The 18536-nt window shown below is 36.4% G+C and overlaps 1 protein-coding gene across 3 annotated transcripts in view; it reads right to left on the minus strand.

Annotated features, from left to right (window-relative positions):
- Positions 1 to 18536, minus strand: part of LOC126334936 (uncharacterized) — a 194971-nt gene that overhangs the window by 47359 nt on the left and 129076 nt on the right. For all 3 annotated transcript variants that reach the window (XR_007564790.1, XM_049997677.1, XM_049997678.1), the window contains exons 6-7: positions 16973 to 17061; positions 8307 to 8373 (exon numbers count right to left, since the gene is read on the minus strand). Coding sequence is in view for 2 of the 3 variants with exons in the window: in XM_049997677.1 (XP_049853634.1) it covers positions 8307 to 8373; positions 16973 to 17061 (156 nt within the window). In the remaining variant the exon portion in view is untranslated. The remainder of the gene's footprint in view (positions 1 to 8306; positions 8374 to 16972; positions 17062 to 18536) is intronic.

Raw genomic sequence — 18536 nt, forward strand, 5'->3', positions numbered from 1 at the left:
CAAGGTCTATCTTGTAAAGTAGTAATAGACAAGTTTCAATTCAGTGAGAAGTCAGATTTTGGTTATTCATCAGACTTCCTTGTAAGGTACAGTTATTGATCAGACTTCCATGTAATGTATGCCTGCTATCAAATTTCCTGGACAGTGACTATGTTGAGAAAATGGAACTTTAGGCAGATGGCAACCCAGTTCTAAGCAAAGAAGGGAAGGCATAAAGGTGGAAAGAGTATATAGAAGGTTTATACAAGGGCGATGTACTTGAGGACAATATTATGGAAATGGAAGAGGATGTAGATGAAGACAAAATGGGAGATAAGATACTGCGTGAAGAGTTTGACAGAGCACTGAAAGACCTGAGTCGAAACAAGGACCCCGGAGTAGACAACATTCCATTAGAACTACTGATGGCCTTGGGAGAGCCAATCATGACAAAACTCTACCAGCTCGTGAGCAAGATGTATGAGACAGGCGAAATACCCTCAGACTTCAAGAAGAATATAATAATTCCAACCCCAAATAAAGCAGGTGCTGACAGATGTGAAAATTACTGAACTATCAGTTTAATAAGTCACAGCTGCAAAATACTAACGCAGACGAATGGAAAAACTGGTAGATGGGGACCTTGGGGAGGATCAGTTTGGATTCCATAGAAATGTTGGAACACGTGAGGCGATACTGACCTTACGACTTATCTTAGAAGAAAGATTAAGAAAAGGCAAACCTATGTTTCTAGCATTTGTAGACTTAGAGAAAGCTTTTGACAATGTTGACTGGAATACTCTCTCTCAAATTCTGAAGGGGCAGGGGTAAAATACAGGGACAGGAAGGCTATTTACAATTTGTACAGAAACCAGATGGCAGTCATAAGAGTCGAGGGGCATGAAAGGGAAGCAGTGGTTGGAAAAGGAGTGAGACAGGGATGTAGCCTCTCCCCGGTGTTATTCAATCTGTATATTGAGCAAGCAGTAAAGGAAACAAAAGAAAAATTTGGAGTAGGTATTAAAATTCATGGAGAAGAAGTAAAAACTTTGAGGTTCGCCGATGACATTGTAATTCTGTCAGAGACGGCAAAGGACTTGGAAGAGCAGTTGAACAGAATGGACAGTGTCTTGAAAGGAGGATATAAGATGAACATCAACAAAAGCAAAACGAGGATAATGGAATGCACTCAAATTAAATCAGGTGATGCTGAGGGAATTAGATCAGGAAATGAGACACTTAAAATAGTAAAGGAGTTTTGCTATTTAGGATGTAAAATAACTGATGATGGTCAAAGTAGAGAGGATATAAAATGTAGACTGGCAATGGCAAGGAAAGCGTTTCTGAAGAAGAGAACGTTGTTAACATCGAATATAGATTTATGTATCAGGAAGTCGTTTCTGAAAGTATTTGTTTGGAGTGTAGCCGTGTATAGAAGTGAAACATGGACAATAAATACTTTAGACAAGAAGAGAATAGAAGCTTTCGAAATGTGGTGCTACAGAAGAATGCTGAAGATAAGGTGGATAGATCATGTAACTAATGAGGAGGTATTGAATAGGATTGGGGAGAAGAGACGTTTGTGGCACAACTTGACTAGAACAAGGGATTGGTTGGTAGGACATGTTTTGAGGCATCAAGGGATCACAAACTTAGCATTGGAGGGCAGTGTGGAGGGTAAAAATTGTAGAGGGAGACCAAGAGATGAATACACTAAGCAGATTCAGAAGGATGTGGGTTGCTGTAGGTACTGGGAGATCAAGAAGCTTGCACAGGATAGAGTAGCATGGAGAGCTGCATCAAACCAGTCTCAGGACTGAAGACAACAACAACAACAACAACAACAACAGGCAAATGCACATAACTCTACGAGATTCAGCATCAAATTGTGACTGACAAGTATACAGACAGGAGTTAGAAAAAAGGGAAATTTTTAAAATTGTGTTGGTAGCCCTGGACAATTGTTTATTTATTTATTTATGTAGCACCCGTATTATCACAGTCATGATATTGGACTTGTCGAAGTACAAAACAGTATAAAATATTACATATTTGTATTATGTACAAAATCTTATCATTCGTATAGTGACGTCGATAGGTCACAGCGCCCATAAACTAACATTAATCTTTGGGACTAAGGTTGCTCATCTGAGCCACCATGTTAATTCAGTCTGTTCTTATACCTTGTACTGTGTGCTCGTGTTTGATAATCATCAAAATATATGTATGTGCAGATATTAGTGAGGACAGTTTTTCCATATACTGCTACTTGAATCCTGTTCCCATTAGGTTATAAAATTACATCTGTACACACAGATAAAATAAAAGCTAGTGAGACACCTTGGTTGATTTTACTAAAACTATTAAATACCAATACTTTAGTTAAATAGGCATAGTAACATATGGCACAAAAGTTAGGTGCATAATTAGATACATACGGGGATAAAATAAGTTTAGTTTTATCTAGGAATGGTTTGATAATTATAAATTTTTGTTTAGGGAGTTATGAAGTAGACCTACAGATTTGAGCAAAATTCCAGGTATTCATTAATGGTGTAGAAGTTGTTGATTATTAGTAGATTTTTTAGTTCCCTTTTTGTATTAATGTTTTGTATTTTTTTGATGTTATCTAGCAATGCAATGTAAAGAATTTTTAGTTTGTAAACAGCATTGTCCCTGATATATTGATTTTATATGAACATCCCTATGATAGTCACCCCTGTCCCTCATTTGATAATTGTGGATCTCACTATTCTAAGCTGATACTTGAAGCAGTACTTTCAAATATATATAAAAATGGTTAGGTCACGATTTTTAATTACTTGAAGATATCTCTATGTGATGCTCTGTAAGCAAAGTCACTTATTAATCTTACAGATTTCTTTTGAAGCTTAAAAGACTGTTTGGCAAAAGAGGTATTTCCTGACAATACTATACCATATCGAAGTAGACTATGCATGTACGCATAAAAAGTACTTAACCCTGTTTCGGTATTGCAGCAATCTTTAAGCATTCTTAATATGTAATAGTTCTTGCTTAATTTTTTGTTAAGCATTTCTAAATGATTTTCCCATCTTAGATACTCATCCACCCATAATCCTAAAAATTTTGTGTGATTCTTTTGCTGAATTTGGCTATGAGATAAAGTGAATTTTACATTGATTCTGTTTTTGTTCATTATACAGCTGAAGCTCATCCATATAGTTCTGTTGTCATTGACAACTAGACAGTTATCTTTAAACCATTTTTCTGCCACTTCTGCTGTTCTGTCGAGTTTTTTCTGCATCTCATAATTATTCTTTCCTTTTATAATGAAGCTGGTACTATCAGCAAGTAATATAGTATCAGCTGTTGAAAACTGTTGTGGTAGGTCATTAATAAAAACCAATAATAACAATGGTCTAAATACTGAGGCCTGGGGCATCTCCTAATTAACTCTTTTGTGTTCAGAATGGAACACATTCCCATCCTGAGAAATTTGCACTCTTTTTTTCCTATCAATTAAATATGAGTTGAACCACTCGTAGCAAATACCACAGACACCATAATTACATAGTTTTAACAGTAAAAGATCATGATGTATAAGAGAAAACGCTTTAGAATGGTCCAAAAACAACCCACAGGTGAGTTCCTTGTCCTCAATAACTTTGTAAACAAGTTTTAGGAAACTGAAGAGGGCTGTTTGTGTAGATTTGCATCTAGCAATCTGTCATACATTTTTCTTTCAATTATTTTCAAAACCACAGATAATAATGATAGTGGTCTGAAATTTTTAATGTCAAACTTGTCACCACTTTTATAAACTGGTATTACTGTTGACTGCTTAAGTTTACTTGGAAACAAACCAGTTTCAAAGGAGTCATTGATTATGTCCACAAGTTGAGAGACAAAATTATCAGTACTATATTTAATAACTTTGTCAGGGATACCATCAAATCCGCAGGTCATTTTACTCTTTAGTTTACTGATGGTCGTTTGTACTTCTTTGGATGTTACGGGATACAGGTACATTTTCCTTTCATTTATTGGAGTTATAACCTTTGCCTATGATTATATTTAGTTGTGATTATGTTCTGGCCTACATTAATATAATGATCATTAAACATATTAGCTATTAGAAGTGGATTATCGAGAATTTCATTTCTGTGTTTTATGGTGATTTTATTACTTGCATTTTCATGTTTGCCTAAGACTTTCTGATGACTCTGATTTCACTTGTTATCCATGAATTTGATTTTTTGTTTATTTTCATTCCCTTCAGTGGGAATGAAATATCATAGCAGTATTTATAATTTGACAAGAACTTGTTGAATTTTATATCTACTGAACTATTGGTTTCTATGTTCCAATTTACATTTTTTAACATGATATGAAAGACCCTAATGCTGTTATCATTAATTAATCTTCCCTCAATATACCTCCTGTTGTCACTTTTCTCATGAGATTTCCTTAAAGTCAATTTAATTGCTTGATGGTCAGAGAAACCGGTATCCAATACCTCAGATTTAAAGCCATATTTTGCTCTGTCAATGAATTTTTAACCAATAGTACTTTCAATTTTGCTGCCGTATCTGGTGATATCTTCTACACATATGTCCCTATTGTATGTTTTTGGTAGATTAACCAGTTTCTGCCCTTAATGCTGTGTAATATATAGAAACCAGCCATGCTGCACAAGGTGCATTTGCCACCAGTCTCTTTTTTGCCCCCTCAAAAACAGTAACAATGTGGAGGCTGCATGTAGAGAATTTGCCATCATTACAATTTAAGAAGCCCTAATCACGTTCCATCAGCACATGCAATAAACTTGTGGATACATAATTTTGAGGACACATGTTCAACAACAAAAAAGAAACCTTTGGACTGGGTGTAAACTGTTCATACACCACAGACAATATCAAAGCCATCTGAGATACTGTCATAAGAGGTCCACACTTTTCACTTCATCAAAAGGCATCATCTTTACAGTTGTATAGTTCAAGTGTTCGAAGAATATTGGTACAAGACTTTCATTACCATCCATTCAAGGTGATAGTTGTCCAGGAACTGAAATGCAATGATCCACCTAATACAGACAATTCTGAGAACTAACGATTGAAAAGATAAACAATGATAATTAGTTTGTTAACAACCTGTGGATGTCAGATGAAACCAATCTTCATCTGAGAATTTGTTAAAAAACAACATTTTCATTACTAGGCACAAAAGTATCCTCCTCAACTGCACCAACAACCACTACACAACAATGAAGTTATCGTATGAGGTGCTGTGACACCATATGACATCAATAGGACATTCTTTTCCAGTTTTTTAGGACAAAAATGGCCTTGCGAATACAACCACATTGGATCAGTATATTGTCATGCTCAAAATCTACAGTTATTTCCACATATTACTGACAATGGCTGGTTTCAGCAAGATGGATCACTGTCGCACAGCACAAATACTGATGGCTGTTGTAAGCCAGTTATTTGGAAACCATATAATTTCAAGAGATGATGACATTCCATGGTCTCCTGGATCTCCAGATCTATCAGCATGAATTTTTTTTTCTTTTGAGGTCACCTTAAATACAAACTGTATCATAACTGACCTGCTACAACAGAATAATTGAAAGCTAAGATCCAAGAAGCAATTGCCAAAATTCCTGTTGAAATGTACAATTTATCCAAGAGACTGCTGGAATGTTTTCACAAAAGTGGAGCTCACCTGCAAGATGTCATCTTCAAAAAATAAATTCACTTAATGTAGTCTTAAATTGCATGTTTTTGACTATGAAATGAAATGATCATGTGTCATTGTTAGCCGGGTGGCCCCATCCAGGGAAGTTCGGCCGCCTAGTGCAAGTCTTATTTCAGTTGACGCCATACTGGGTGACTTGTGTGAGAGTGATGACTATAATATTATGATTATAACTTCACAACAACCAGTCCACAATCGGAAAAAAATCTCCAACCCATCCAGGAATCGAACCCATGTCCACTGCATGGGAGGCAAGCATGTTACCACTCAGCTAAGCAGGTGGACTTTTCGACTATTATATAACACAAATAAATTTACTTAACACATTTTTTCAAAAAAATATTTAATTTTTTTCAATTTCCTTACTTAACACATTTTTTCAAAAAAATATTTAATTTTTTTCAATTTCCCATTTCTCTGAATCAGCCTGCATAAGAGGTGAAATCCTCTTTATGCTGGTCCAATGAGTGGTGAATTGATCCTAAAAAATATCAACGACAGTGCTTGGAACTTCACATGTTGATGAATACCTTTCAGCAAACAAATCAGAATACAAAGTGGTCAGGTCAACCTCACACCCTAAGTAACATAGAGCATGTTTATGAGGCTCTTGGGAGCATACACAATTTTAAGAAAAATGGAATTTACTACCTTTGGAGTGTCCATATGTGCAGTATTACTAGGGACAACCACACATTACTTGTGCAATAATTGACTGACATTTCCTTAGATTAGAAGCCTTGTTACTGTTTACCATGTTTGCAAATTAAATATTGTTTTTAATTACTCCACCTCTAATCATCATCAATGGTCTCATTTTAATCCTATAAAATATTATTCAAACTTTCAGTAAGTTTTCTGTTTTAGGCCTAAAATCTGTAACACGTATTTCACTTTGATGTGATTTCTCACTTAAACTGGATTAATTCTAAATATTATAATGTACAGGTTGGCCTGCTTTTATGCATTTTATGAGCTGGCAGGATGCTGTCTGCAAAGTAGTCAAAAAATATCCTCCTTTTATCAAACGGCCACTGTTTTTAACACTTTTCCTGAGTGTGAAGTAGAACATGCTTTATAGCTATATTTTGCAACATGTTTTTATTTATTTTTTTATTTATTTACTTATTGAGTCCTTTGATCATATGTAGTACAATGTACAGGACGATATTGGACTTATTACTAAGTTCAAAATGATACATATTTAAATAATCATTTTTCAACATGCTACCAATTTCAATAGTTGTAGTTCTTACAGTGATACAATGTTACAAATTACAGTAGCTTTAGTTCTTAACAGTTATTCTGGTCCAAGTATTCCTTTACTGAGTAGAAACAGTGGTACTGTAGATATTCTCTGACAGATCTTTCAAAAGCACTAATATTTTGTAAGCATTTTATATTATTTGATAGTCTATTATAGAGTATAATACCCAGATAGTATGTACCTTTCTGATACAAACTGGTACTGGCTGGGGGTACATGCAAGTTGTATTTTATTCGAGTATTATAATCATGTATATCTTTGTTTTTTAAAGTATTATCACCATTTCCAATCATATACTTTTTTACGTACATTAGTGTGTCAACAACAAACATACACGGTAGAGGTAGTATATTCAGTGCTTTAAATATTGGTTTGCAGGACTGTCGAGCACCACTCCCTATCATAATCCTAATGGCTCTTTTTTGTATTCTGAAAGTCCCTTGAGCTGCAGGGGAATTTCCCCAGAATATGAGTCCATACTTGAGATGGGCATTGAAGTACGCATAATAGGCACACAATATTGCCTGTTCATTTATGCATCGTTTGAGAACCCTGAAAAGATAACAGCCTGTGCTCAGCTTGGCATTAATTTGTTCTATGTGTTTGTCCCATTTTAAGTCTCTTTGTGCATCCTGTGTGTGGTTTGAAGGTTGTATTTTTGCACATTGTTCTTCACACCTTTTTCCACTTCACTCTCACCTTGTATTACAGATATTCACAAAAAAAAAAAAAAAAATTTTGAAAAATGAATGATGCCATACTCAATGCAAGATGTTATTCTTTTTTTTTAAAAAAAAAAGAATTTTTCTGGTTGATGTATAATGGTGAAATTAATATGGTTAATGGATATGCACAGCAGATATTATAGACAGAGTACCATGAAATGTCAGTTACTGTTGATTTATTGTATCTAATATTGTTAGAAATAATGTGTTAGAAAACACTAAAACAACATTTGATTTGATCAAATTTGCAAGGCCTTCAGTTGAACTGTAAGTTGCAATATATATTCCATGCCTTTAAACTGAAAACAATAGTCTGAAATTACTGCTACGACTCAGTTCTCTGTTCCATTACACTGACTCTGTACAAAGGCTAGAAACGGACCTAAATAGTAATATAATCATTCATCCACTACCACCTGTAACAGAATTGGTCTACAACAAGAAGCTTTGACACTGCACTCCATTTGACAAATTCTGAATACTGGCACCAGCAGAACTGTAGAGAATTTAGTAACACACATTTCTCTATGGCTTAACTCGTGGGAAATAGTTAAAAATATGCAAGTATGTAGATGCTTGTGATGAAACCTTACCAGTTTCTCCCTGGTGGTACTGTAAACATCCAGCTGGAGCCCTCTGGTTGAAAACAATCTGGGACACCTGCACTATCAAACAATTCATTTACTATCACTTCTACTGCTATTCTTCCAATTGAAGTTGCATTTTATAGAATTGTTTAATAATTTGCTCTTCTATTTATATGTATTATAAGAAACTCACAAATATTATAACAAACAGTACAAAAACACACTACTTTTCTGTGACTTAGTTTTTCCCTTACTATCTCAGTTCAATGGCAAAATTATTTAACAATTCATTTTAGTTCTTTCCAGCACAACATATAATTTTTAATGTATTTTTCAAAAGGAAACTGAAAACTGAAAACTATTAGTATCTGAGGAGAATAGTGATCAGCTGCCAAAACAGGATCAGCTGGAACAGGGCTGAAACATTTAAAATACACTTGAATCTTAGTTTTAACTACAAATTTCTCCATGAAACTGAGGTTGGGGAACACAAAAATAGTATATAAGAATCTGCAGGGAAAGAAAAGTAGCTTCACGCCAAGAGAGAGATGAGAAGATATCTTTATTTTCATTTCTTTTAAACATGATAATAGTCTCTTGTCACTTTCTAATCATCTTTACTTTGTATCATTCCCAATATCTTGTATCATTCCCACTCAATTGGAAGTAATTTTTTCTCACTCTTAACAGTCTAACCCATTTTGTTGAAATTCAAATGTTACCAATATGTAATACATATCGATTCTACAGATGTCACTATGCGTATGTTTCCAAATCAACTGTTAGTAGTTTTGTGTTATTCTCTGAATATTTAGTTGCGAATGAGGTTTTTCTGTGCTTATATGTCATGCCTGTATGGTCAAACCACTTATCAACAGGTTATGGGCCCAGGTAATGTGATGAGCAAAAACATTTCTCAATTAGATGAAAATTTACATCCATAAGCTTAAAAGATTGGAAATTAATAAGTCACTTAACTCTCTGAGGCATAGTGGCTCTGTTTCGTCCACCTAGCCTTTTATTTTTTTCTCAGTCAAGTGGCATTGTTGCTTCAACTAAATCCACCTGCTCTCAAACCTACATAGCGCTGTCATTGCAGGAATTTTTGTAAATAGGACCAGAGCCTGCTTCATTGGCATAAGACAGTTTCTAATGCTGGTATTTACTTAAGTTATGTTGCCTGCTGTTCAATTCACCCAAGCAAACATTTCTTGTGCATATACAAGGAATGGTCTAGCACAATATGTGCAATACTTGTGTGGCTTCATTTGAGGCCACTCTGCTTGACTATGTGTGTCCAGATCTAACCTATATATTTTCCTCCCCAGAACACAATGTCTAGCAAAATGCTGTATGAGATAGGAATATTAAAATTTTTGGATGAAGTTACATCTGAACCTGAATTAGAAAGTGATGAAAGTGACCTTGATGTCAATCCTGATTCTGTTCTGTACGTTATTGTTGAAGAAAGTGGCATTAAAAAGCCCCCCCATTTAAATCCATGGGAGTCCTAATAATTTCTGAGAGTGAAAGTGATTTTGATGACATTGATGATGATAGTTTTAGTAGTGATTACGATGTGCCTTTATCTTCTCTTGCCACTAACACATGGAGTTAAATTTTTAGTGGTGATATAAAGTGCCTTGACTTCAATGAGTATGTTGGTGTAAAGCGCAAATTGAAAGATGAAGGTAACGCATGGCACCACATAATTTCTTTTCAGTGATTTTCTCTGGTAATTTGATTGAAGATTTAGTGTTTCAAACTAACTCATATGCCACTCAAAAACCAAACCACTTAACCTCTAACCAAAGACTAAATGTTAGTTTTTCAACCAATAAATTCTTTCATCAGAATAAAACAACCTCATAGTTACTATGACTGTTGATCTTGCCATGAAGTGTTAAGACACAATTATATAAGTTCACTCATGGCCCTAAATAGATGTGGATGACTACTATCACATATTCATTTGAATGACACCAAGAAGGGATTCTCCAAATTACAATAAGCTTTATAAGCCGGGAATCGAACCCGGGTCCTAAGGATTGACATTCTGTCGCACTGACCACTCAGATACCGGAGGCGGACAAAGACCTGCTCACAAAGCAGTAGTGTGCAAAAGCCCCACACTTCCCAAAATCCAATCTAGTGATGACCTGACACATCTTACTAAATTCCTCGATGCTGTGCATAAGTTACAAGCAATGGATGTTGAAATAAACAATGATATGATGTCAATAATGCTGCTCTATAGCCTTACAGATAGCTCCAACAATTTTACATGTGTTATTGAATCTACATCTACATCTATAATCTGCAAAATCATCATGAAGTGCATGGTAGAGGGTACATCCCACTGCACCAATTATTATGTATCAATTACTATTGTTCCCATTCCATTCACATATGGAGCACAGAGAGAATGATTGTTTCGGTGTCTCTGTACATGCTGCAATTATTCTGATCTTGTCCTCACAATAACTGTGTAAGTGATATTCCTCAAGTTGCCATTTATTGCCATTTCTTTAAACTTTTTTAGAAGACTTTCTCGAATTAGTTTACTCATATCTTCATGAGTCCACCAGCTCAGTTTCTGCAGCACCTCGATAACACTCTACCATGGATCAAACAAAACTGTGGCCATTCATGCTGTCCTTCTCTGTATATGTTCATTACCCCCTGTTAATCCAATCTGGTATGGGTCCAACCCATTTGAGAAATGTTCTAGAACTGGTCATGAGAGTGTTCTGTGACCAAGATCCTCTGTAGACTGACTGCACTTCCCCAGCTTTCTACAAATAAACTGAAGTCTGCCAACTGCTTTATCCATAACTGAGCCTATGACATCATTTCACTTCATACCCCCACAAAGTGTTAGAATGATGTGTAATGCAGAGCTATTTTAATTTTATAAAATTAAGTCTGACTTTGAATTTTGATTCTGAAATTGATCTGTTACCAAATTACCTGAAGTCTTCTCTAAAGCTTTTAGTTACATCAGGAGATGAGTCCAATTATCATCCTATAACTGCCCACCACACTGAGTCTTGCCCAAACAATCTCACACACAGCTTCAATTTCTATCTCTGTGGATTTGACTTTCTTGTCTACTGCGGTAAATACACTACCTCTGTTTCCCATTTGCCTATCTTTTTGTTATACACTTAAATTTCCTCAAAAGTTCTCACTACTATCAATTTCAGGTTTCAACCAGCTTTCTGTGCCCAGTATTAAACGAGCTTCATTGCTTTTCAGGAGTGTTTCAAACTCTCCCACTTTGTTGCGAATGCATCGGCAGTTAACCATTAGGATTTTAATACTCTCACCTGTTGGAGGCATTTCTTTTGCTGGATTTCCTTCAGCTGCCATTATCTGGATTGGATGGTGAGTTGCCTAATCTAAAAAACCTGCACACAGATCCCACGCACAGTCAGCTATGTGAGTAGCAGCTTCTGGTGTGTAGTGCACACCCGACCCATTTAGGGGTTCCTACAGTTCTCATACCTATGGCACAAATTCAGGAAGTCACAGCCTAGCTTGCCATAGAACCTTCAAAGTCTGTGGTTTCGTCCTTCCACTGGACTCAGAACCATAGAGCCACAGTTATTCTGGGGATATTGCTGATAATTGTGCGATTCGTTGAAACTCTATGTGCCAGGCTATTCTTCTCAACCTTCTCTGCCAGTCAGCAGAATGATCCAAGTATGACCTCTGGGGCCCAACGACACAGCATCATTTGCTCCAACGTGTTTCACAATCTGCATTTGGTTGCATGCTGTTCCCTCAATGTTTGCCGAAGTAGCCTCTTCAACATGTTAAATGAGGGCCTCCAGTCATACGCACTGAATGCACCTGGTGACCTTTCCTATCCCTTTCTGTCATTTCCCTAAGGGGTACCATCATTCACCGCATGGTTGAATTGACGACAATTAATAGATCCCTACCCTTTTGCGTTTGCCTCCTCTTGACATTGGACAAAACAGATTCCCCCAAAATAGGTGTAGTGAGTCCTATTGGCTCAGTTTCGGTTTCTGTGAAAGACAGCACCTCAAAGTTATTGGTTAGGGAGATTGGTGCAACACCCAGAGTCCTCCATGGTTCCCATCCACCCAGTGCAGGAAGCCTAGCTCTACCATTGAAATACCACTCACAGTCAAGTGGATGAGTAATAACAGATTCCATATGTTCTGCAGAGAAGATGGGACCCACAGGAGTGGATAGTAATTGAGGTACTTATGGTACTGCTACCACGGTTACATGACTCTTGGGAGCTCTTACAACACAACAACCTTCAGCAGCTGCCAATCATTTGACAGTAGTCAGGGCAATTTCCAGCTCCTTGTCTACTAGCTCATACCGTGTTCAAGAACAGCATTCACAATGCCGCTGCATTTTAACTAGTGCAATGTATTATGGGGTAGTGAATAAATAACTTTAAATTAAGATCAATCAATCTTTTAATCTGTTGAACAAAAAAGTTGCTAATTCCCAATATGAACTAAAGTAAATACACAAAGTGAGATTTCTATTAAGTCAACAGAAAAACTTGTGGTAAAATTTATTTGTTTCCCATAACTTTTCAAGATTAATATGCTCGAGGACAAGGTTAATTTACGATAAATGTAAATAATATATAGGGCTACTCCCCTTTAAGTTAAAACTAGATGTAATACAAGTCTTACGCATAGTATGTAAAATATGTAAATTATAAATTTATACATCTATGCATCTGTACTCTATATTAAAAATAATATTTCAGAATTAATTGCCAGAGGGGAAATACATGAACACAACACCATCTGCACCACAGATTAGCAAGAACAGGAAATTACCACAAAGTTAACCCTCTCAAAATGTTCAATAAAATGCCAATTCATGTTAAGTGGTACAGCTGGCTGTGAGATCATCCATTCTACGACATTAAAGAATTCTTTGAGATGCCTGAGGAGGATATTAGCATTTAAAAGTTGTCTGTAGTTGAACATATTACTGTGTGCTGTCGTTAATCGTGTGTAATTACATAGTGTATACAATAAATAATACAACAGTATATTATATTGGATTATAGTATAGCTTACTGCATTAACTTTTAGAAGCTACCCTGGTGTAATTTGGTACACTGCATTGCTTGAAATGTATTCTATAATGTACTGACACTTGTTTATTTTATTATTCCGTATGTAATGGTAAATCCTGTATGACGAAGCCAATATCATTGTAAAATGATCTATGGTGAATAAAATTCTTGATTCTTGATGCTATCTCGTACAGTCACAAAATCACATTCAGAAAGCACCTAGAATCCAGCACACGCTGGCCTATCGATTATTCATATGATTTCGAAACGCATCCCATTTGGATTTTCAACATTTTTGAACACATTCTAAGTTGATTTCTGAACAAATCGTAAGCTGGTTTTTGAATGCATGCATAGTGTAGGTGATGATCTTTGCCAGGGGAATTCCGGTCGCAAACAGATATTAAAAAAAATTCCCGCAGACGCAAGGGACTGAGCTATACGAGCTTAACTGAATAAAACCGAACCGGGGAATGCCAATCGCTGTTTGTTCATGTGGTTGATTGGGTATGCGAATGATCAGCGTTGTTATAATCCATAGTTTCAGAGTGCAAATTACCTAATAACATGAATAACAAATAGGAAAGATTACATATTATCTTCTCCTTGTATGCAAGAAAATGAAATTTTGACAGAAAATAATGTTTGCCAGATCGCTACACTACCCGTCGTACATTACCCGATTACTAGCCGCTTTATGGTCTATTCTGGGAATAGCGCGAAAATGCGTTTATGAACACGTAGTAACGCCTAACCGGCGAATAAACGCGGGATAACTGAATCTGTCATTCTGGCAGGGTTCGTGATGTTACCGGAGAATAAGTTTTCACAATGGTAGGAATAGTTACAGAGTTAGTGATGACAAGAGTGTTTGTTAGAACGACGAAGAAAAATAAACGGGGATATCAGACAAATAATACGAAAGAATATGACGATTCCAAATTTATATAAAAATTTCGTACTACTACTTTTCGATCTTATGCTTGAGAGACCGGAGCGTATGAATGAAATGTGAAACTATTTCCTATCATATAACTTTTTGCTTGTAGTAGGCCTAACAGGCATTTGATATTGGTAGTTCGTGAATTATGTTTTGTCGTACTATTTATGTAAATGAGGTATTTAAAAATGATCATTTGTGCCAAAAGCATCTCGCGTCTTTGTCGTGTGATATATTTGCTGCATTATTAGAAGGGCCTATTTCGGTTTATCTAACAGTTACAAAATAAACGTAATCAAAACTAGAAACCACACCAGTCATGGGTACTATTCGTATTAACAGCCAACAGTGAAAGTTTGGTTTTGAAGACCACTGCCCTTCAAACGTAATTTTATCTTTTTGTGTCAAAGGCTAGAATATCTACAATAAACTATAAACAGTCGAATTATCATGTATGAGGCATTTTTAAAAATCAATACCGTTTTAAAAAATGGTTGTTGTGCTTGAGTTGGTATTCATTCCCCACACACGAGTTAAGTACCTGAAATCTACTGCTAGCCACAGACGCTGTAACAGAAGCATTCGTCCAAAGCCATCCAAGGCGATGTTGTTTCTTTCATGTTTATTGTTCTCTATGCTTAGACAAAGCGAATCAGTTCACTGAAAATCCTGCCGAGACTGAAATACACGCAGTGATTCATTTTGTTTGTGCAAAACTACATAAAAGACGTCGGAAATTCATTGGTAGTTTTATTAAATGAATGGATAATATACTATGATAGAGGCAATGGTAAGAAAATCGGTTAAAGCATTTAATCATCCAGACGAGTCTCATTCGCATCCTGCATCAACGTAATTTCCATCTCTGTCATCTGTCGCTACATCAAGCACTCGGTGACCGTGATTTCTAACATCTTACAGAATTTTGTCGGTTTGTCCTTCAGCAACTAAGAAACGACCTTATGTTTTTCCAACATGTGTTCTTTTCCAATGAAGCAACGTTACTAATTTAACCGGCCGACTGGGAGCGGGAGAGGCACCACAGGCCATTTTAATTTCCTATGTCCTCAATATAGGCTTGGTAGCTTCCATTACAAAACATATACGTTGAAATACAGTGACAAGCGATAAATAATGCTGTGGGCAGTGCGCTTTGGCATACATAAGACCTAATAACATGTCTTACATTTCCTCGAACATGCATGTTTAACATATCACACTCTTCAGAAAGATGTGTGCTACGAAATGAATTTTTTTTTTCATTAGTCGATTTTTTAAAAAAATTTACGTCGTATCTCAAACGCTTCAGTGCGCAACAGTATGCAAAGAGCTGTGTAAATGTCCTAGACGAAAATGAATATCGCAATTTCGTACATTCTTAGAACTAGTTCATCAGTTTTCTTTCCAGAAAGTCTTTCATTATGAGTATCAACGACTAGTACACCTTGAAAATGTTGAAGGGTGCTGAATGTCGTCAACAAGAAGGAATAACTATCGTAGTCACATAGTACTTCGATGACTTGATTCTTCTCCGTATTCTAATCCATACTCTAAATTATGACCTAATCCAGATCGTTGCTCAAAAACAATGGTTTCTCACGGGAAAGAGATAAGTTATCAGGTAAAACATTTTCAGATTTTTAATCAGTATATGTAAAGAAAGCACATTACGGAACACTTTTCTCTGGCTAGCGCTTCCATCTGAAATCAAAACTGAATCTCTTTCCACGTATTGCTTTTTTTTTTCAAGTAGTGAAACAATAAAGTAGTGACTTCGTTCTGAACCCTCTTGGTAATTCCTCCTTGAAAAGTGCACACCAGAACTTCATCAATAGAAAAAAATTGCCTTCTCACAAAATTATCCTTCATATGGTTTCCTAAAGAAAGTTCACAAAACTATCCCCAGTAAATTGTTTTGTAAGAATGTTTCAACATATGTTGTTTTTCTAGAAATTTTTGAGCTGCAGCAGTTCAAGACAGAGGTTTCAGCTGTATTTGGCTAATGAAAATAGTTGTGGGTTTCGGCCATGCCTAGCAAACCGCAAACGCATCATAATCACAAAAAAGGATGAGACTTAATTTTTATTTTACTTGAGGGACGTTGTCTTAGGCATCCTGCATTTTTCTTAAATTTTGGTTATCCATTTGTGTACACAAGGTACTACAAAGCTGCAATGTAACGAGTATTTGATTTATGTGTAATTAATATCCACATGCGTGCAATTTGTCACGGTCCAAGAGACATTATATTACAAACACGACAGCATTAAGCTAATATCCATGAGTAGCTTCTTCCCTGCATATTTCCAGAACAAGCAAAAATGACACACTATGTCAGCGCCTACTGGCATGGCTGGGTTACGTCAGCTGAAAGTGAAATGTTGTAAGAAACTGAGTGCGAGTGTAAAGCAGCGGAAAAATATGTGTTTTAGTGCCCTTGTAGAAAAGGTTGTCGAGACACAAAGCTGGAATGAAAATGTTACATGAATAGAACCTCTGCATATAAGGTTTCCAAGTAATTACAAATCCATCAGCTACAACTGTTGCCGTATCATTTTTGAGAAGAAAAGATCACAAAGTGTTATGAACTAAAAGTAACAATTGCAACAAAGGAGGACCATTCTATGGTAATTCATAGCATGGCATACAAACCTTAATTTCCCATATTCGGTTTAGGTCGCTTCTGCTCAAATTCATAGTAATGCTAATTGGGTCTCTCACGCTGTCCACGTCAAAGTACACTGAAAACAAAAATCAAGCATGATGATCCCTGAACATAAAGATATGGAAATAATTAGTCCTATGAGCCATAAAGCTGCTATACATTTAAATCCATGTTCCTAGGTTTTTGCGCTATTTGTACCGGAATTGTGTGGATGGAGCCTGTTTACATAATACAGTACTTCCCTTGCAGGTGGCAATGGCCCATCAAGTTTGCAAATCTATGTCGTGCATTTCGCCTCGATGCATAAACTCTCAACTTCACTGAACTGAATATAGTTGTACCCACTGAAACAATGGGCATAGAATTTTCTTTTCTTTGGGTTATTCATACATAATGTATAGCCTATAAGGTGAAATGGCGTTTTAAAATGTAGTATGCTGCCTAAACTCCCCACTGAAATTATATGGAGGAGATTCTGAGAGGTCGCATAGTGGCTGGTTAATTCCAAATATTGGGTTATAAGTCAGCACAGTACATTATTACATTAAAGTTTAGCCGTTTATAGTTATTTGGATCTTCCTGTATTTCACATGTGTCTAAAAATTACCACATTATAAAAGTTACATGAAAGGGAAATTTCAAATCATGGGAAGTTTCCTGGTTGCTAGTAAAATAAACGTCCGGGAAGTTATTCGCTTACGGTTCTCAATACTGGCAATACCGCGAGAAGACAGTAAAAATGGCATGTCCAGGTCGTAAGAAAGAAAATATCCTGTGATGGTTCAACTTACACGGGCTGGACAGAAATATGAAAACTACACATCTACATCTACGTGATTACTCTGTTATTCACAATAAAGTGCCTGGCAGAGGGTTCAATGAACCGTCTGTCTCTCTACCGTTCCACTCTCGAACGGCACGCAGGAAAAACGAGCACTTAAATTTTTCTGTGCGAGCCCTGATTTCTCTTATTTTATCGTGATGATCATTTCTCCCTATGTAGGTGGGTGCCAACAGAATGTTTTTTCGCAATCGGAGGTGAAAACTGATGATAGAAATGTCATGAGTAGATCCCGTCGCAACGAAAAACGCCTTTGTTTTAATGACTGCCACTCCAATTCACATATCATGTCTGTGACACTATCTCCCCTATTTAGCGATGATACAAAGCGAGCTGCTCTTCTTTGTACTTTATCGATGTCATAGGGAACAAATTCGAACTTGGACATAAATGCAGACGCCAGCAAATCTTGCAGAATAGGCTGTTGTATCTGACCACGAACGGCATCTGTGCAGTGTCCTCAATACTTTGCACGTGTCATTGATGGACATAACAGTGTTTTGTGTAGTTTTGGGTCGGAGCTAAATGAATGAGAATGTGGCCAAATTCTTAGTGTTCATTTGGTGGGTGCTTCCGAAACCATGGTAGCTGAAGTGTTTTGTGCTTCAAGAGGCGCCTACCGAAGATTTATGCCGCTTACAAGGAAAGTGGAAAAACAACATCTGCTAAGTCACCACGTGGAAAAAGTGTGTTTCGAGTGATCGAGACAG

The sequence above is a fragment of the Schistocerca gregaria genome, chromosome 2 (assembly GCF_023897955.1).
Source record: "Schistocerca gregaria isolate iqSchGreg1 chromosome 2, iqSchGreg1.2, whole genome shotgun sequence".
NCBI classification, from domain to species: Eukaryota; Metazoa; Arthropoda; class Insecta; order Orthoptera; family Acrididae; genus Schistocerca; species Schistocerca gregaria.